General features: G+C 45.7%; 1 protein-coding gene across 1 annotated transcript in view; it reads left to right on the forward strand.

Annotated features, from left to right (window-relative positions):
• csmd3b (CUB and Sushi multiple domains 3b) overlaps positions 1–20,458 on the forward strand; it is a gene marked incomplete at its 3' end in the record, with an annotated part of 385,413 nt that overhangs the window by 244,599 nt on the left and 120,356 nt on the right. Inside the window, exons 22-31 of the mRNA XM_080837924.1 lie at positions 4,514–4,683; positions 5,362–5,518; positions 7,121–7,312; positions 10,971–11,097; positions 12,346–12,548; positions 13,043–13,234; positions 14,264–14,402; positions 18,276–18,463; positions 18,984–19,178; positions 19,808–19,924. Coding sequence (XP_080694050.1) covers positions 4,514–4,683; positions 5,362–5,518; positions 7,121–7,312; positions 10,971–11,097; positions 12,346–12,548; positions 13,043–13,234; positions 14,264–14,402; positions 18,276–18,463; positions 18,984–19,178; positions 19,808–19,924 — 1,680 coding nt within the window. The remainder of the gene's footprint in view (positions 1–4,513; positions 4,684–5,361; positions 5,519–7,120; positions 7,313–10,970; positions 11,098–12,345; positions 12,549–13,042; positions 13,235–14,263; positions 14,403–18,275; positions 18,464–18,983; positions 19,179–19,807; positions 19,925–20,458) is intronic.

A 20,458-nucleotide genomic window follows, 5' to 3' on the forward strand; every position in this document is an offset into this window, starting at 1 on the left:
ATTCCCTTGTTCAGCAATGCACCTACCACTGACATGGATGTTTCTGGTGCTGTAGCATAATTCATCATCTGGCTCCGCTAACCCCACGCTGTATTCCCAGCCCCCTAAGCACATGGACCACAGGTGAGATCATGGGGGAGGATAGTCTGTGCAGTCTGTCTTCAGAGGAGCAGGAACAGTGTGACTTTAACAACCTTGTCATAAGGTTCCGGACGCGGTAGCATTAAGATAGCGGTGTCAGTGCCGTGGAGACCAAGACTGGAGTACAGGCTAGCTTGGTCCCCGAGTAGCCCTACGGAAATATTCATTAATATAATATAAATACGCCACTCATGCATTAAAGCATTTAATTGATTTATTAATATGATGTCGTCAATAAGTAAGGCAAGAGCATTTTGGGTCACTAGCTAGCTAATTCACTTAGGCAAGACTTGAAAGCTATGCATATACACAGCTTTTTCAAGGAAAAAGGATGAACACAACAAGGTGCAGGTGAGGTTAGAGGCTCAGATTTTAAATCTCGTAAATGTGTTCTCCGTTACCAACATATCAACGAGTTTGTGGGTAACCTATGGCGATGTCCATGTCCCTTGTCAGAGTGATCTAGCTTGAACATGTTTTCATGTAGACAAGCAGTGTGGTATAATGGATGGGGTTTTCATGTGAGGCAGACACAAGACGGATCCTGCATGCCATGGGCTGTCTTTAGGCTTACTGTTTCTTGACTCAAACTGTGTGAAACTGGTGCATCTATCTGCCAGAATTTAAAAAATATTCTTCCGGAACAGTATGCCCCCCAAATCCCCTACAGGTCTGGGCTAAGCCCTGAATGTTTCCAACTCCTAGCAACACCGTGCATACTCCCTGAAATAAGCTCTGAAGCATTACCACGGGCTCTAAACTGTAAGCACTGTGTTCAAAAAAGGAACACTGTGCTAAAATGAGACCCCCCCCCCCCCCCCCCCCCATAAGTAATGTGTCCGTGTCTCAGCTGCTGCAGTCCCTCTGGGTAGGAATGGATGTTCAGTTCCACACAACCCTCTTTCAGACATTAAACATTCAATGGCAATCAGTGATAAAGCAAAGAATTGCTCAGATAACATACCCCTACCGACTTAGCAGGATCAGTAAGGGTAGGGCAAGAATGAAGCTCTCAACAGTTGGACAAGAGGAGTTAGGGACTGAGAAGCCAGAGAACCCCAAACCGCCGGCCAAGTGCAAGTCCAATATCCAGTAAAATGCATGGTAAGGAGGTAAAGACAACAGCCACGGACAGTCTGAAAGAATAACGTACACAAATCTCTCTCTTCCTCTCTCCACTCAGGCAGTGCAGGGCTCCATAATGGTATGCATACGATGCACATAATGCAAACTGATTAGGCCCTGCTGCCGACTTTACCAGTGTTATAATCTCTCGGCATTGTCTGAGACTCCCACTGGGCAGTTGTTGCGAATAAACAACTCGGCATCGCTTCCCTGTAATGAAACAGACATCGTCAAACAAGCCTACAGTAAGATATATTCAGCCCATGAAATAAAGAGAGAGGGAATGCGCTCAGTGTGAATGCAAAAACCGCTGTCGTGCTGTGGTGTTCAAAACAAGAGTGAAAGCTAGGTCCCAGGAAAGGTTAACTGCTGGTTGTTTTTTTGCCTCTGTTAGGTTTGGTTCTCACTTCTTGTTTTTTTCAACGAAAGAAAATAATAATGTCTTCTGCTGTCGGCATAACTGCAGAAGTAGCCTTTGTTCTTTTTGCCTCACCTACCTCAGTATTTCTTTATTTAGAGATCATAGAGCAACATTTTAACATTAAGATATCTCCTTTTGTTAGTATCCAGTTAATAATGTTTTTGTTGTTTTCCTTATATCAGAGAAAATAACACTTTAAATGTCTAAAAACATTTTTATACTCTTATAACAATGGTGAATTGTGTCTCTCTATTATTCTCTTGCACATTAAGATATATGGCATTGATTCCCCTTCACTGGAGAAATGCCCTGAATTTTATTATGATTTACAATGTGTTGCAGCAGCCAACCCTTAAAGCAGATGGTAATGAAAGAAGTTGTGCTAGCGAAGGCTTGTCCTTTAGCAATGTCGTTGTATTGTTAGCAAATGCAGGATGGAAGCTAAAGAGGCTGCCTGGATCCGGTGGTCTGAATCTTGAGTCTTCATCTCAAGAGCTGTGTCAAGTCCTGTAGTGAACCGCCAGTTAGAGCTGTGTGTGATTGATGAATGTTTCATAGACCTCCACATACCTTTCTGTTACATTTTCGCATGTGCTTTATCTATATGCAGAAAGCAGTGTGCTTGCAGGAATACCATACTTTCTAAGTAGATAAGCCCAACAAAATAAGGGGAAAAATACCTCGAGTTGTGTTTTTCTCCGGTGGTAATTATCAAAATGAGATGCCCATTTTGCTGTTTTAAATGAGGCCTCTGAACGAGCGGATCTCTTTGCAGTGCATATATTTACTCGTGTCTGCTCTCCTGAATCATTACCATTTATGTTGAAACTGTTAACAATTATTTGCCCTGCGGTTGTTTACTCACACAAGAGTTTTTTTTACTCAATTGATGCAAATCCACATGTATCAAATGGTTTAGGCTGATCCATGCATGGCCAGGAAATGGAAATGTGTATATATATTTATTTTTATATATGTATTTATAGTAATTCTGAGATGTCCAGGTAGCCTGGAGTGTGCTTTAACACAGGGTGACCGCTGAAGGCCGGCTAATACACCATCACAACGGAAATGAAACCTGGGAGGCTCAAGAGAGTTTAGCTTGTAAAAGCTCTGGAGTGCCTTGGTAGACACAGACCTAATGTTTCAGAAGTTCTGATTGCACACAATTTATCGGTCATGCTGCAGAGATTTGCCAAAAGTTTTTTGAAGGTGTTACATATTGACATACACTGCTACACACACACACACACACACACACACACACACACACACACACACACTTTCACATATATATTCACTTTTGTGAAAACCATTTTGCTGTCTCCTCTTTTCGATTCTGAGTGTGTCAGATCCAATAGTGTGGCTGCACCTTCCTCACAGGCCCCTCTTTGTTTGAGCAGCCAATGTGGAGCAGTTTCTTTTTATCTAGAATAGTTTCCGATGACTTAAAGATGCTCCCCAACCCCTACCACCCACCCACAAACCCAGCCCTGCCTCTTTTTACACCTGACTGTTTAGTGAAGCCGGGCCCAAAAGCACAGGGATGGAGTTCAGAGTGCCTGTCAAGCTGCCGTGTGTCGCAAATCCACCCCCTGGTCAGGGACCGCGGCTCGGCAAGAGGAACAGTCAGAATCAGGAAGACCAAAATTGCTTCCGACGTGGCAAGCAGGGGAGTCCTATCCAAAGGGGCGCCACTGCACCATCAAAGTAATTGTGTAATCTCTGAAGGTCCTGAGCTTTCTTTCTCTCACTCGCTCCTTTTCTCTCTCCTCTCCTGCCTGTCTCTTCTTGCGTGCTCCTCAGAAAGGATTTACTCCGTCTCATATCCCGTTCCTCCCCACTGACCGCCGCTCACATATTTAAATCGTGCTCAAGGAAGTGGACTGCGCATGAACCTTGCTAGGGTCAGCAGCTCTGCTCCAAGACGGAACGCATGCAAGCGATGGAGAGAAAAAAAGGGCAGATGGGGAGAGGGGAGGAGTGGAGGACTTTTTTACCCTCCATTTCTCCTCTCCTCTCTCTTTCTTTCTCTCTCTCTCTTTCTCTCCCCTTCCTTCTGTGCAACTTCTCATTGCATCCGATCCATGCTCCCAGAGGTGGACTGTAAAGGCAATTTACTAAATGGAGGCAGTATCCAACATGATTTATTCAAAAAATGACACTGGTAATATCGTCATAACACCGCACACCGTGGAAACGGGGCAAGGCGAGGCAGTGTTAAATAAATCAGAATGGCTTTGGCGGTTACGCGTGGCGGCTCCCTGCGCACAATGCATGATGGGTATTAATACATCTGTTTTTACTGTCTGCTGTTCCATTAACTCCGCATTTGATGGTTATTGTTCAGTGTCGGACCTCCGAACCCTTTGCCATAGGGGAATTTTCGAAGCACTGTCAGGAACCGTGCACTTCACACGGTCTGTTCCTCTCCATTTCGTTTATTTCTGCGAGGGCCCTGCAGATTTTTCATGTCTCCACTAATCAAGCGCAAGACCCGAGGCTGACGTTCTCGCACATGCCGTCGCAGATATTTTACTGCCAGGAAACGTCCATGTGGTAGGCCTCTGCACTCTGGTAACAGCCCCCTGAAGTAGCTCTCCCTGATGAAATGTGATAGTTGCTGTGATAAAATGCTCTCCCTTGAAAATGATTACCGGTGACTGCTTCGGTCACCAATTGCCTGTTATCGCATGGAATTTTTCCAATGTTTCCTTTTTGTTGTTGTTTCTCTCTGTGCGTGTGTCTGTGTGTGTGTGTCTGTGTGTGTGTGTCTGTGTGTCTGTGTGTCTGTGTGTGTGTGTGTGTGGTCTTCATAATGTCCAGCTGAGTGTGGTTCGTCTGTCATCAACAACGAGGGCATCATGTTGTCCCCGAACTACCCCATGAACTACGACAACAACCATGAGTGCATCTACAGTATTCAGGTTCAAGCAGGCAAAGGCATCAACATATCGGCCAGGACTTTCCACTTGGCTCAGGGGGACATTCTCAAGGTAACTTCGTCAATTCTTTCACATATATGACACAAAGTGCCAGATTTGACATGGCATCAAAGGTAACTACTGTTAAAGGGGAAATGTTTCTTGTTCTTAAACATGGGTTACCGGTGTATTTTTTGTTTGTTTGTTTGTTTCGTTCTGGTGTGATGGTGCACTTTAAGACTATTTTCTTCTAGAATATTACCAAACGTGTTTGCCATATATAAAGCATACACGTCATCAAGCATAAGAATGTCAAAACATTCACAGAGATGATTCATCAAACGATAAAGCAAGGTTCTGATATAACACAGTATTGAGGCATTTAGAGAGGTCATCAGTAGGCAGGAATTATTATATATATATATATATATTATATATTATTATATTATATTATCACCTAATACATAGGTCTTTTTCTGTGGGATAGTATTTAAAACATGTCAGAGAATAATGCCACTTAATGGACCTCTAATGCAGTAATCACCATCATAGTTAAGCTTAAATTACTGTACCAGAGACAGTAGCTTGGCGCAATGTGGCTTCTGCTACATTTTATGGGTATGGTCCTTTGTTTTTATGCCCTAGTCAGAGGATGAATCACGTAATCCATTCAGCATGGCCGTGCATTCACCTCAATAGACCTAGCCTCCTCTCAGTGGTAAGGGTTATGATGTATGGGTTTCTCCCCAGATCTACGACGGCAAGGACAGCGGGGCTCATGTGCTGGGGGCGTTCACGGGTTCGTCCATGCTGGGCCTGACTCTCATCAGCACCTCCAACCACCTCTGGCTGGAGTTCTTCTCTGACGACGATGCCACGGGCGAGGGCTTCAAGTTGGTCTACTCCAGTAAGTCACGACAGCAAATCAACCCACCCCACCCCACCCCAGCACCAGTGCTAGAGAAGCAGTGGTTGCCCAAACTAAACAAAAGCCATGAAAAGGGACAATCACAAAAGCATTTTTGGGCTTTTTTTCCCCCAATTTCCCACATCCGTGTGGAAATGTTTTCCTGCCCCGGCAGAGTTGTGTGAAAACATTTTGGGGGGAGAAAAAGGTGAGGAAACAAGAGTGCCCTCGAAGATAATAAAGCTTAGCCAGATCAGCAAGATTAGCAGTCTGTGAAAAGGAGACAGAGCGAGCAATCCGACTGGGGTCTGTCTGAGGTTTTTACTTCCCGAAGAGAATTTGGACCCAAAAAAAAAAAAGAAGACGCCAAAGAAGAGAAGAAAAAAATGGGTCAGAAAAAAAAAGAAAAACACGCTAACCTGCTCGTGGGCTATCTCATTTGAAATCTACTTAAAGCCCCGTCTGTCTGAGATTTCATTTCACCTGCTGGATTAGCTATTTGATTGTATAATAAAGGTCAGGGGAAAAGCGGAGGAAGGTGAGGCTACCGCAGCTCCCCCAGCCGTGGTAATTTGGCTACTGGATGAAGAGTGTGTGGGGGGGGGGGGGGGGGGGCTGTAGGGTGGAGAGGTGTGAAAGTAGATTAGAGCAGGTTTTTATGTAGTCCTTGTTTTTTTGGTTGTTTCTGCAAGCCTGGCTATTTGTAGACAAATGCCAAGAGACAATGACCTGTAATCAAGCCGCAATCAACCATGGGTGACAGAATGCAATTCTCAAGAGGCCTATGCAAGCTCTCCATTTCAGCTTGGCTGCCGTCATCACTTTCAGGGGGACGGGGGGACGGGGGGGGGGGGGGGGGGGGGGGGGGGTGGAGGGTTTTCTGTTAACAAGGAGCTGTGGTAATGCATGTCTGGGGTGTGCATTCCTCTTAGTGTCGTGTCCTCAAGAAAGTGTTGTGTTGTCTGTTTAAACACAAATTGATTTAGCTTTTACCGATACCCCTTGATGTCACTTATTTTTCGAAACATTGACCGTAATCTTTACAGGCTAAACTGAAATCATCCTTTTAGATTGAATTTGGCGCTTCACTGTATGCGCTAAAAGCAGGGCATGCCCATGATTACATTTTTCCCCCATACTTTTACTTCGGAGTTAAAAGTCTACGATGAGCACAATGATTATGGGCAATAATAACAGGGAGTGTCTCTCAGTTTGCCAGCCTGTGCCACGGCACTGAAATCAACTCTACATTTTAATTGTTCTTCCTGCTTAGCAAGGGTCCCTCCCTGCCTGGCATCACAGTGGGATGTTAAAGTCAAATTGTCGATGATAATGATCGCCCTAATGGTGTATTTTCCCAGCATTAATGACAACCCACTGAAAGCTCAGAGAGAGAGGAGTGAAAAAAGAGAGAATAACACAAGATGACATATTCCAAATGGCCATTGAGCTAATGGCACAGAGTTGAGTGAGGGGGGGGGGGGGGGATTAATTGGCGGTTTCAGTCATAAGCTTGGATTTATGCATCATTCAAGTTCAGATGGTGCAATGTAAATTTGGGCAAATTTGTCCCTCTTCTCAACCACACCCTTTCCCTTGCAGGCTTTGAGCTTTCCCACTGTGAGGATCCAGGTGTGCCCCAGTTTGGCTACAAGGTCAACGACCAGGGCCACTTCTCCGGTAGCACCATCACCTACAAGTGCAACCCTGGCTACACCCTGCATGGCAGCAGCGTGCTCAAGTGCATGACGGGCGAGAGACGCACCTGGGACAACCCGCTGCCCTCCTGCATAGGTTAGTGGGCAATATGGCCAAGCATCAATCTCACAGACTGAGCGAGAAACAACCTTGCAGATCTTCTTTTGCAACAACAAAAACAACAACAAAAAATGACTTTAACATTGAAGCTGACAACATTGTGTTAAAGTCTTAGATTTGTCACAGGTATGAAGTCTTTCTCCAACAGTTTTTATCCAATGTCGTATTGTCTGCTCATTCATGATAAGTCCTTGGTTCGTGTTGTAAAAGCTTTTTTTGATTTTGCTTTTGATGAAAGGTTTGAAACAGGTGTCTACTTTGCTAAATGCTGCAGTTGTAAAAACTACTTAATGCTCATTTTAGCTGTTAATAATCACCATCCATTAAACATGGGCTTTGTCTAATATCTCTCTAAACAAAATGTGCTTTGTTCGTGTAAAACCAAGGTAGCCATTTAAGCCACGACCCTGTAGTTAGCCTGCAGTCTAAGCCCCTCCTCTCATTGAGGGGTAACCAAGGTTACAGTCGTTGGTCCCTCCCATTTGTCATAATTAGTAAAGCTGCAGATGTAGGCCTGTCCTTGCTGTGTACTTAGTAACTATGCTGCATTCCACCGCCCATTGATATGCTGCAGGAGAAGACCCGCACTGCAGTTTGACAAGATTCTTATCCCGAGGTTTTAATTCAGCATTACAGCACATTAAGAAAAACTTTGTTCGAAAATTTGCAGTGCTTTGCGAAATTGTCGTTGAATGCCAATAGCTTTGTGTGTCCTCCGCATCCTCCCCATGCAAATGTTTCTCTCCCATGTCTCCAAACAATCTTGACATTAAGAATTCAGAACCCCGAGCCATCTTAAGGAACACATACTGCAAATCCATACTCTTAAGCTCTTTGCGCTGGAAATAACAGTGATAAGGGGACCTGGAGGGATACAAAAAAAAGAACAAATGATCATTGACTCGCTCCGAGAGAGGCTCACACGCTCAGTGCAAAGACAGCCCATTATTGCACTTACCACCCCTTGTTTTATTGTGGGAACCTGATTAGACAGAATTGGCCCGGTAATGACTTCATATTGTTGCTCCTCCTGACCTCACAGCAGATACCCCCATGGTCTGGATCTTATTTAACGAGCTGTGATCAACCACCGATTTGGCCCCCGTACCCCTCACACACACACACACAGACACATACACACACGCACACACCTTCCTTTCAAATTGACACAGTTCTCATCTGTATGGCATCCACAGAGAATACGAGTTGTAAACACATTTTTCTTTTTAGCTGGTAGATCTGTTGGTTATGGGTCCTGAAACCCTCATATTTGATAGATCTGAAAACACTGTTGTAACGTGAGAGCAGTATGCCTACATCCACTCTGTTTAGATGCCCCACCATCAACAGCCAACAAACCATCTGGTCACGGTGTGTTGGCAGTTACTAATAGACTTCAGTTTAGTCACGCTTTAGTTATGGTAAGGGTTTGCTGGTACTAAGATGGTAGGTAGTTGATAGTTATGCTTGGCTATTCATAATGGCTATCAAAACAAAGTGCTACCATTTTCTTTTATTTAGGCCTTCGGAGTTATATTATTATATTTAAATGATTTTAAAATCTTCATGTCCAGGTAGGCATTGGTACTCTTGATGGGACAGTTGAAAAGTCCTTCCTTGTCGAAAAGTTAGCTCCCTGAAGTTTTCATAGTAATACAGTTTTAAGACTTCTCGAACTGACATTAATAATGAATGCTTAATAATCCAAGAGATTTTACCTCCTAGTACTTAAGAAATATGTGGGTCATTTGACGTGACCTTTGCAAGCTTGGAAATTCTAGAGAAGAAAATGAAGCCTTTCACTCCTCCTCTGATATTTTTATTACAGATGAAATATTTAACAATTTTTTATTTGAGTCCACAGGAAGAAGGGGTGGATACTGGAGAGTGCCCTACCCCCCAACAAAAAAGTAATATTATACTATGAGAAAGAAAACACACTACGAAAAGCTTTATAAGATCAGCATATTTTGCCACCGTAATGGCTTTTATGTTCTATGCACAACACACCATCATCAACAGTGCAAACAGTTAAAGGGTGATATCACACTCACACACACAGATAATCACCTCACTCCCTAATAGCACACTCTGTCATGGTGTGACAATTAGGGTGAAGAGCATGTGTTTAAAAAATAAAAATTTGACCGAGGTCTTCATCCTCTACTGGTGTTTGCGTAGACTCCAGTCACATAAGCGGCCAATAATGTTTGATTGAGTGGTGTTGGGTAGCCTGTGACTTGGGATGGAGCTGTTGCCCCGATGAAGAATGGGTGGTGCAAGATGTTAGTTTAGGAAAGTGGAAGGGCAGAGAGAGCGAGAGAGAAAGAGAGAGAGAGAGAGAAAGAGAGAAGGAGGAAGGCGATGGAGGGGGGGTGGGTGGGGGTGTAAAGTTCCCTGCAGTATCCCAAACCCTCTCTAATGTTCATATTAATCAAGTAGCAAAATCTGAACCCTGTTATTCAGGCTTCATTGAACTGTGCATCTATTGTTTGTCATGTAGATGGCTTATGCAAATCAGGCCCTGGCAAAAAGGAAAGAAGGTAGAAACGCTAATAAAAGGGCAGCAGACTCCTGAAACAGACCCAGAATATGTATCAGGGAGAGAGATAGAGAGGGAGAGCGAGAGGGAGACGAGAGGGGGGGGGAGAGAGGGAGAGGGAGAGAGGGAGGAGCGAGAGAGAGAGGTAGAAAAGAGAGAGAGAGAGAAAGAGGGAGAATAGAGAGAGAAGGAGTGGGAGAGTTTGCCCATCAAAAGTTGGTTAATAAAGCGCTGGCTAAGGGGCAGACTAATAAAGGCGAGGTCTGCGTCAGCCTCAACAGAGCCCAACAGCAGTCAGGAAGGCACACGGACATTCACATCAGGCCTCATTGGCTCCTGTGATTAATGTTGTGGTGAGGAAAGCGAGGGAGGGAAAAAGAGAGGAGTGAGACAGAAAGAAAGAATGAAAAACTGTGAAATACTAAGAGAAGAGGCAAAAGAGTTAGGGACATAGAGGAGTAGAGGGATAAGGAGGTGATCAGAATGAGAGAGAAGGATGGAGACAGAGTGAGGATAAATAGAGACAAGAGCAGAGTTTGTGTGTGTGTGTGTGTGTGTGTGTGTGTGTGTGTGTGTGTGAGTGTGTGTGTGTGTGTGTGTTGTGTGTGTGTGTGTGTGTGTGTGTGTGTGTGTGTGTGTGTGTGTGTGTGTGTGTGTGTGTGTGTGTGTGAGAGAGAGAGAGAGAGGTCCTACACAGCACTGAGACAAAGCCAGAGAGAGTGAGGGGCTGTAGGGCATAGCCGGCACGATATGAGAGAGGAGAGGGGGCGCACCGGCTCCCTGGACCTATCACCAAACTGGCATCACCAGGCCAGGTGTTCAGGCAGCAGCTTATCGTCTTGCTGATAGTCTGTGAACACCCTCGTGAGGCACTCTATCGATTTACCTTGATCACTCCCAGCAACTTGCCTGTATCTCTGTGCTGTCTGAGAGCGCTGTTGCATTCTTTTGCCAGGGAATCCTCTAATTGCTTTCACTCTCGCTACAGAGCTCTTTCAAAAGACATTGGTGCGACGAGAGCTGATGTGTTTTCTTTGTGTTTACACGTGTGTTCTTTCCACCCCTCTCTCTCTCTTCTCACTTGCTCTGTAGCGGAATGTGGGGGGCGATTCAAAGGAGAGTCTACTGGCCGCATCCTGTCGCCCGGATACCCGTTTCCCTACGACAACAATCTCCGTTGCACCTGGACCATTGAAGTCGACACTGGCAACATCGTCAGGTTGTTGGTCATTAGCTTGTTGATACATTTGCTTCTTTATGACCAGACATTTAGCCGTTCAGCCTCTGTCGGTTTAGACACTAGCTTGTTATATTATCCAAAAAGATCGCCATTGTCATTCCAGGCGGGCTTTTGAAGAGGCTTACACTTAATGGTGTCTCTGCATTTCACCTGGTTAGCAAAAGCTGCGATGTCATGTCGAACCAAGACACTCTCTCTTTCTCTTTTGTTTTTTGGAATTTTTGTATCGCCACCACCTCATAAGCGTGGCTGTAGACTTGAGGCTGGGACCATAATGAGACTCGAAAACGCTCTGCATAGATTCAATTATTAGCACTGCACAGAGCCAACACTATGTAACCTTGCAGGCAAGCAATACATCCTTGCCCAACTTTTAATGGCGCAGAACTTTTTCAATCTCTCATCTGTTACTTGTCTTTTGGTTGGAAGAGGGGGGCTCTTTTGAGGCTACTGCGGTCAGAGCCTCTTGGATGAAGAGACCCCAACTTCAGTACACTGCCAGTGATTATGCAAGTGTTCAGTTTTAAGAGCACACCATTCGGGGTTTTAATTGGCCTTGGGCCTCTCTTATTTATTTATGACAGCAAGGATAAGAGGGTGAAATGTATCTGTTTGTACATGTATTTATTTAGTTTCTTAAAGTCCCAGTAGAAAGCACATGTTTTTTTTTTTTTTTTTTAATAATGCAGCCATTTTATCTTCCCTTAAAGGGGTACTTAGCGCGTAATAAAAAGTACTGTACCATGTCGTCAGCATTTATTTTTTTGAGGCTGTATATTTGCCAATGTGCTTGACGTTGAGGTCCAAAGATATGAAGGTCCAAAGATATGAACATCGCCTCAGGTGGTTCCTTCATGTTATTAGAAGGTTATTAGAGATATTAGATGTACCAATCAGCTCAGTAGTCTGTCTTACTGATCTTAATTTGTTAGCATGTGTTTTCTTTGAATCACACAAGTGCCATTGCTTTTTTGTACTTGTTGATCTTATGACCAATGCGAATTCTGTCTGAAGGTGGACACTGCCAATTTAGCAAGATCAACCTCTACAAAATGTCTGGCCCTTCTGTGTACCAAATGTACATTACTTGACCAATATTTTTATACTCAGGGTGATACTAAGTACTAACACTGGGTGCCATTAATATCTTGGTTGAACTTTCAACTTTCTCCATCTGAACTGACCTCCACTCCGGTAACACTTTCCCTGCACTGACTTGTTCCACAGTGTGCAGTTCCTGGCCTTTGATACAGAAGCCTCCCATGACATCCTGAAGGTCTGGGATGGTGCCCCCGAGAACGAGATGTCCTTGCGGGAGGTGAGCGGCTCCCTCCTGCCCGAAGGCATCCACAGCACCCTCAACATGGTCACCATACAGTTTGAGACCGACTTCTACATCAGCAAGTCCGGTTTCGCCATCGAGTTCTCTAGTAAGTTCGAAAACAACCTCTCAGTCTTGCTATATCTGGATTTCAATCACGCTTTCTTTCTCTCCATGTTTGTCTTGCTCACTATTTTTTTTTGCCCCCACTCTTTGTCTAAATGTCTGTCTTTCTCTCTGCTTCTCTGCCAGACACTCTCAATCTCTTATTCTCATTTCTCTGATCTTCTCATCCTCTTGCTTTTCAAAAGGTGATTGGCAGGTTTAGTTCCACGTTTTCTCTTGTCACATTTTGTGATCTGAACGTCTCACTGGAAATGTTACCAAACAAGTTTGTTGTTTCTCCACACTCCCACCCATATGAGTGATTGGCACCTTTGCATATTGTATCATCAGCAGGATTTGGTTTTGAGTGACAGGACTTGAATGAACACGTCCACTTTGCAGTCGTCATTAATTGGCTCAATCTGTCGGTCTTTTTTTTTCCATTGATGCTCATTCTTTTTTTTTCTTTTCTTCTCTCTTCCCTCTCTTGATTGACAGGCTCAGTGGCCACAGCCTGCAGGGATGCCGGCGTTCCAATGAACGGGAGCCGGAACGGAGACGGCCGGGAGCCGGGAGACACGGTGACCTTTCAGTGCGACCCGGGCTACGAGCTGCAGGGGGAGATGAAGATCACCTGCATCCAGGTGGAAAATCGCTACTATTGGCAGCCTAGCCCGCCTGTCTGCATAGGTAAGCCTCCATGCATTGCAGAGGACGGAAAGGAGTTGGGAAGAGGGAAGGCGATGGGATTTGTTGGTAGTTGGCACCATAATCGCTTGTCAAACGCGGAGCTAGAGAGTGCTCGAGTTTGGGGATTAGTTGCCCAGAGGCATGTCAACGTCGGCGGAGTGTTCCAGAAAGCTGGCACTGTTGGGAGCCCCCTCCATCCTATCCCCACCACTCCTTCCTCCTCTGCCTGGAACCCGCTCATTTCCATTTTGTAGAAAGATCCTTGAGAAGCACTGAAGTCGATCAGGCCTGGCTCCTCAGCCAGCCAGCCAGTCAACCACCCAGCCATGTTGAGGAGACTACAGTCTACCCGCTGATGTTAGAGTGGTTGAAATTAATGAATAGCAAATTAAGGAGGGTGGCTGTCAGATCTGCAGCTTTTGTCGGAGATGCTTTATAAGTGCATGATCTCATCTGGAATAAGCATTGTGTGTGTCCCTGCATGTGTGTGTGTGTGTGTGTGAGTTTATGGGGGTGTGTATTCCCTGTGTGTGTGTGTGTGTGTGTGTGTGTGTGTGTGTGTGTGTGTGTGTGTGTGTGTGTGAGTGTGTGTGTGTATGAGTGTGTGTATAAGCCTGCCCAGCCCCCACCTCCCTGCACCACGACCACTCATGTCCCTCTCCTTCCATCCTATCCTCTCCTCTCTTCTCCTCTCTTTCCCTCTCCATTCTCTCCTCCGCCTTGCCGTGCCTTTTTCGCAAATTAGCCCATTTTCTTTGACTCTTTTGAAATCCCGAGCTGCATGTGGCGAAGAAGATTGAGGTAGCCTGAATCCCACACCCACCCCTGGTGCTGTGAATTACTCCCCATTACCACGCATATGCACAGCACTGTGCATACTTGCACAGCCTCCTACTGCACAGATGCTGGGAAAGTATGACCAACGAGAAAGACAAGAGCTAGTAAAAAAAAAGAGAGAGATTGACGTGGCCTCTGCTTCCGAGGCCTTGTGTTACTGATTCAAATCTTTGCTCTCCCTTTTTTCCGTAGCTCCTTGTGGGGGTAACCTCACCGGCTCTTCAGGGTTCATCTTGTCCCCAAACTACCCGCACCCGTACCCACACAGCAAAGACTGCGACTGGTTGATAGCGGTCAACACCGATTACGTCCTGTCACTGGCATTTATCAGGTAAGCGATCATCTCCGCAGTCATTACAGGCTCAGATACCCCGTAAGGCCTTTACTCAGCCCCTCCACATCAACCCGAGTTATAAAAAGTTATTAGCTATTGCTAAGCATTTTCACAGTTTGATTAACATGCAGTTGGTGTTGAAAGGAGATAATTAGCCCAGCTGGAATTCTTTGCTCATTTTGTCAGTAATGAACCCGTCGCTGATCCTCTCCGTTTTTTTTCTCCTTTTCTTTTTTTTCTCCTCTGCCGGCTTCACTTTAAGGTGTAGGCGCCATGGTCTTGACCATGAATGATGTGACCAATTAATACAAAAGGAGACTTGATGAATGTGTTTCACAGTCAAATAATGCCGCTAATTATGGCCATTTTTCATTTAACCTTTTGCATGAGGTGAAAACTTTCCCAGCTGAGGGGGGGGTGGGTGGCATCCGCCGCACTCGAGGTCAGAGGCAGGTTAAGTCAGTGAGCCATCCGGCTGTCTGCACGGGCCCGCATTTGACGGTATTCCACAAACCTGAATCCTGCACCTAAGCTCCCATTGTCTCCCCGCCCCAACCTGAAAGCTTGCAGGCTTGCTGGCTGAGGTTTTTAAGTCGTCGGTGGGCTCAGTGCCAAGAAGACAGGCCTGTGGAATCTCAATCACCGTGTGTGATCTAAAGGTGCATCAGAGCAGCAGCAGCAGCAGCAGCAGCAGTGAAAGGGCTTGTCTGAGAATCATCCTCTCTCTCTCTATCTCTCTCTCTCTCTCTCTCTCGCTTTCTCTCTTTCTCTCCCATTCTATCTCTCCATCTCTTCCTCTAGCTTTCACTTTTTATCTCTCCATCCTGTCCCCTCTCTCTCTCTCGCTCTCTCTCTTTTTCTCTCCCATGCATCTTCTTCCTTCTCTAATTCTTTGTCTGTTAGCCTTCCTCTCTGTTCTATCTCTCCATCAATTCCTCTAGCTTTCACTTTCTATCTCTCCATCCCTTCCTCTTTCTCTCTCTCTCTCTCTCTCTCTTTCATTGCCGCTGCAGCGGTGACTTTGAGATAATGAAGCTGAATATTCACTCTCGGAAATGTTCAGCCTCTTCCTTCGGGCACGTCATGGCTGGCGGGCCCGTGATTGCAACAGCGACTCTTAGATGCCGAGTCCCACCCGAACCTAAGTCTGCTTATGATTATGCTTGTCACACATATCTCTGCTGAGACATTTCCATAGGGGTTGGGTTGTCTGAGTGTGCCGGGGCTGGGGAGAAGTGTTTCAAAGCAACTTCAGTGTCGGTAATTGTCTCGTGGAGTGTGTAGTCACAATGAGTGATCCAAACAGCCCCGGCTCGATCGTTTGCAAGCAAAACATTCCTCGTTATCAAAGTTGATAAGTGTCAGCTCAGAGCTAGATGTCGGAGCCCCCTCTTTTGTGTCGCATGCAGATGTCCAGCAGCGACTTTTGATCCGGTGCTACTACTTTAAATGTGAACGTGCCTCGTCTGCTAAAAAAAGTCAGTAAACAAGCCCATTGGAGGTCTGCCAGCAAAACAGGTCCTCAAGCAAGGTTCCTAATGAATGATTTTGTTCCGTTTCGTCCCAAACAGTTCTGTTACACGGTCCATTACGGACATTATTCTCCTTTAAAGAAGAAAGGGGTAGGGGGTGAGCATGAAATATGTCCACAGTGAGAACAGAAATGAAGAACAATGGCGAATAAGCCCATGCTTTTGACAACACCGCTCAGCTCAAACGGCACCCATCTCTGCGCATTGTTATATGTTATCTGTTTGCCCCCGATCCAATTACCACCGCGCTAATTGTGCTGTGAGTGACAGCTCCAGAGGCTTCACAAAAGAGAAGGGGGGGGGGGGGGGGGGGGAGAGAAACACCTCATCTGGTTATCAAAAATTAATTACCTTTTTAATGTGGTGTAGAAGAGACTTTCCATGTTTTGGATTTTCATCATCTTACAGTGAGCCTTTAGCGTCAGATCTGAGTTCAGTGAAGTGTGGCAATCTCACTTTAGCGCCCGTCCTCTGAGTATTGAGAAGAAAACAGAAGATCTGATACACGCCCGCTCTAAGCCATGCTAATGACTCAAAGGGTAAAACCCCACCTCTCTCTGTGTTGTTGCTGCCGCTGATGATGAAGAGGTGTGGATGTTTATCTGCACACTCTCACTTTGGGTCTGGGGAGTGCATGAAAGAGTGCCGAACACCAGGGTGATTGTGACTGTGTGTGTGATTGTGTGCGTGTGCGTGTGCGTGTGTGTGCGTATGTGTGCGTGCGCACTACGATGTGTGGATGCCTACTTTTGTAAGTGTGTGTTTGCGTGCTTGCGTTTGTGTGTGTACGTGTGTGTCTATGTATGTGTTTTTGTGGGTATGGGCGGGGGGGGGGGGGGGGGGGGGGGCAGGTGACAGACGTGTGAAAGGGGCATAGAGGGGGGTCGGTGGGTGGAGGAGATTTTCAGCTCCAAGAGAGCGCTTGCCACACCCTTTTCATACAGTGCAGCAATTACACTCTGGGTTATTTATAGGTCATTGTGTGTGTGTGTGTGTGTGTGTGTGTGTGTCGGTGGGTGTCGGTGGGTTTTGGTGTGTGTGGGTTTCGGTGTGTGTGTCTGTGTGTGTGTGTGTGTTGTGCTGTCCCCCTGCCGAGCAGATAAGGAAGAGCACTGAGCAGCAGGGGGCCCACAGTGTTTGGCAGCTAAACAAGGAAGAGTCTCTCTGTTTGTGTGTGTGTGCGTGTGTGTGTGTTTGTTCGTGTGTATACATGTGTGTGCGTGTGTGTGTGTGTGTGTGTGTGTGTGTGTGTGTGTGGCAGAGAGAAAAAGGGAGCCAGAGATGATCTGAGACTTTCATGGATTTGCATGTAACGCTGGCATCTGTTCGGCAACTAGTGGATACCTCTGACAGTCTGTCACCTGCCATTCAAACTTTTGCCTCTCAAAAACCCTCTTCTTTTGGTGCATTTCGTACACAACTCGTGGTATCCTGGAAGTCACATACACTCAATAAATCCAAATATATAGAGTCTAAGAGAGAGTCAAAATGGAACAATTTCAAAAACTGTCTGGGCTTTGTTGGGAAAAAAAAGTTAACTATGAGGATAAAAATACTGTACTTGTTTGTCGTTAAGCTACTGAGACAGAGTTAGCAGAATGTAACTCTGATAGTACCTAACAAGGCATCACAAACTAAAGAAGTGATACAAAAGTTGTTGTAAAATGCAGAAAGTCACCATACATTTACAGCAGGCCATACCTTAATGTATCATGGTATTGTAAATCCCATTCAGCAAAGCACAGTTGATGTCAGACAGAGCACAGGTAGAGTGTTTGATTAGACCGTGGCATCCCAAAGCTTGCCATGTGGAGGTTTTGAATGCATCCCTAACCCTAACCCTAAATTCATCCCTGAAGTGGCTCGGTAGAATTATCTGATTGTGGATGGCTTCAGACAAAATATATGCGTAATGGAGTTTTGTTAAACACAGTTCACATGTCCCAACTGAATAATTCATATTCTTAGCAGATTTTTTAAAGAATTATTCTTGTTTTCAACTCTTGTTTTCATATAATAACCTGAAAAAAGGGAATATTTTTGGTTTTGTAGAGCAGCACCATCTAAATCCTACCTGCAATAGTATATCTCAGTAAACAATCATGCACTCTTTGGTTCCCTCCTGTCCAGTAGAGTATAATGCTATTCCTGAGTAAGCTGACCTCAAGTGTCTCCCCCGAAGTGCTCACCCTGCATACTGGCAGGGCTAATTCAGAGGCTCCTTTGATCTATCTGGATGCTCACCGCTCCTTTGATCCCCCCCTCCCTCTTACACCCTTTCCCCCCCCTTACCCCCAACCTCCTTCCATCTTTTGTCTCCTGTCCGTCTGTTCCCCAGCTTCAGCATCGAACCCAACTACGATTTTGTCTACATCTACGACGGGCCGGACAGCAACAGCCCGCTTATCGGCAGCTTCCAGGACAGCAAGCTGCCCGAGCGCATCGAGAGCAGCTCCTACACCATGTACCTGGCCTTCCGCAGTGATGGCTCCGTAAGCTATGCCGGCTTTCACCTGGAGTACAAAGGTAAGGGTGCCGGAGACGACGGCGAGAGCGTGCCACGGTGTCGTAAACGCTCCGCCCCGTGTCAGAGGCAAGGCCCTTAGCCGTCAACCGGAACCCAGTGGAATCCATTGATCACGTTTTTATCAAAGCACTCGAAATGAAGCCTGCTTTGACTAACCACGAGCAAAGGAGTTGAGGCACAAGGCTGCTTTCAAAATAAGCCCCTGCGCAGTCATATGGAGATTTCCCTTTTTGGTGTTCGCGGAGCGGGCTTGCTAAAGCACAGTGACAGATGCACACACACAGACAAACACACACTCGAAACAAACTCTCTTTCTGAAGTACCGTGACAGATACACACACACACACAGACATACAAACACACACACTCGAGACAAACTCTCTTCCTTAAGTACAGTGACAGAACCACACAGCCAGACACAGACTCACAAATACTCATACTTCACACACAGTCAAGTCCTATGAGGGTAATCAGACAGTAATCATGTGTCGTCCCTGTTATATTTTTCCCCTCTTCCAGCCAAGCTGCGGGAGTCTTGCTTTGACCCGGGCAACGTCATGAACGGCACCCGCCTGGGCAGCGACTACAAGCTGGGCTCCACAGTGACGTTCTACTGCGAGGCGGGCTACGTGCTGCAAGGCTACTCCACCCTCACCTGCATCATGGGCGACGACGGCAGGCCCGGCTGGAACAGAGTGCTCCCCAGCTGCCAGGGTAAACTCCTAGACACAGACCCAGACCCAGGCACAGACGCAGACGCAGACGCAGACGCAGACGCAGACGCAGACGCAGACGCAGGCACAGGCACAGGCACAGGCACAGGCACAGGCACAGGCACAGGCACAGGCACTCGCACAAGCACAAGCACAAGCACAAGCACATGCACACATGGCACACACAGTAAATGACCAAACTAACCATCAAGACCAAACATGGATTAGCTGTAGTCTTTCACTAAACTGTTTCAAACACACTATTAAGAACCAGTTTTAGTTCAACATGAGGTTTAATCCTGGAAACATCCCGAAGTATATCAGTTAATCTTCAAAAACATTGATCTATGTAACCTATATAAATATTATAGTACCAAATTTCAGTGTTTCATCAGCTCTTTGTATAAACCGAGAGGGAGTATATCGAACTGCCTGTGAACATTTTTTTTCTATGATTTTATTAACATTAATTTCCATATAAATGTTTCCTACAACTTATCCTTTTATGCTAGAAACTACTAATAAGTTAATGCTACTGGGCCTGCTTGCTTTCCAAGCTGTCCGCGTTATCTTACCTTCTCAGTTTTAATACAGGGCTAACGTTTGCTCCCTGCATCTGTGTATCTGTAGCCCCTTGTGGGAGCCGGTCCACTGGTAACGAGGGCACCGTCCTGTCACCAAACTTTCCCCGGAACTACACGTCAGGCCACAGCTGTGTGTACGCCATTTCTGTGCCAAGGGAGTTTGGTAAGTACTTTGGTTTCTGACACCTACATTTCCCAGTAGATGCATCTTTCACCGAGCGATTTTGCAACATGTTGTCAAACGATAAACTATAGATAGCTAGATGCATTACAAATATTTATATGATGACGCCAGACAATCTGATTTAACTAGACATACCTTCATTTATTTTTGGGAAATAACCAATTATCTGTCCTGTTTCTGTTACGGTGGCTGGGTCTTTTTGTTCTCCTATGGATTTTGCAAGGCTAGTTTATTCTTTGTTGAGCGGTTTGGTGCGATGTGTGTGGGTGCAGTGTGAGAACGGCTCTCTAAATCCAATTTGAGTATTGTGTTAATATACCTAAATCCCACAAATATTACCCCAGGGGAACAGGGACTCCTGGAGACCAGCCCCCCACCCCTCCCCATGTACACATATCGCTGACTGGCCATTTGCTCATGAAAATGCACAAACAAAGCATGTTTCATTTGGTAGGCAAAACAGCTCTCCTCTCCAACACAATGTTTAATTACAGACCTGGCCTGGGTCATCTG

The sequence above is a fragment of the Sprattus sprattus genome, assembly GCF_963457725.1.
Source record: "Sprattus sprattus genome assembly, chromosome: 4".
Taxonomy (NCBI): domain Eukaryota; kingdom Metazoa; phylum Chordata; class Actinopteri; order Clupeiformes; family Clupeidae; genus Sprattus; species Sprattus sprattus.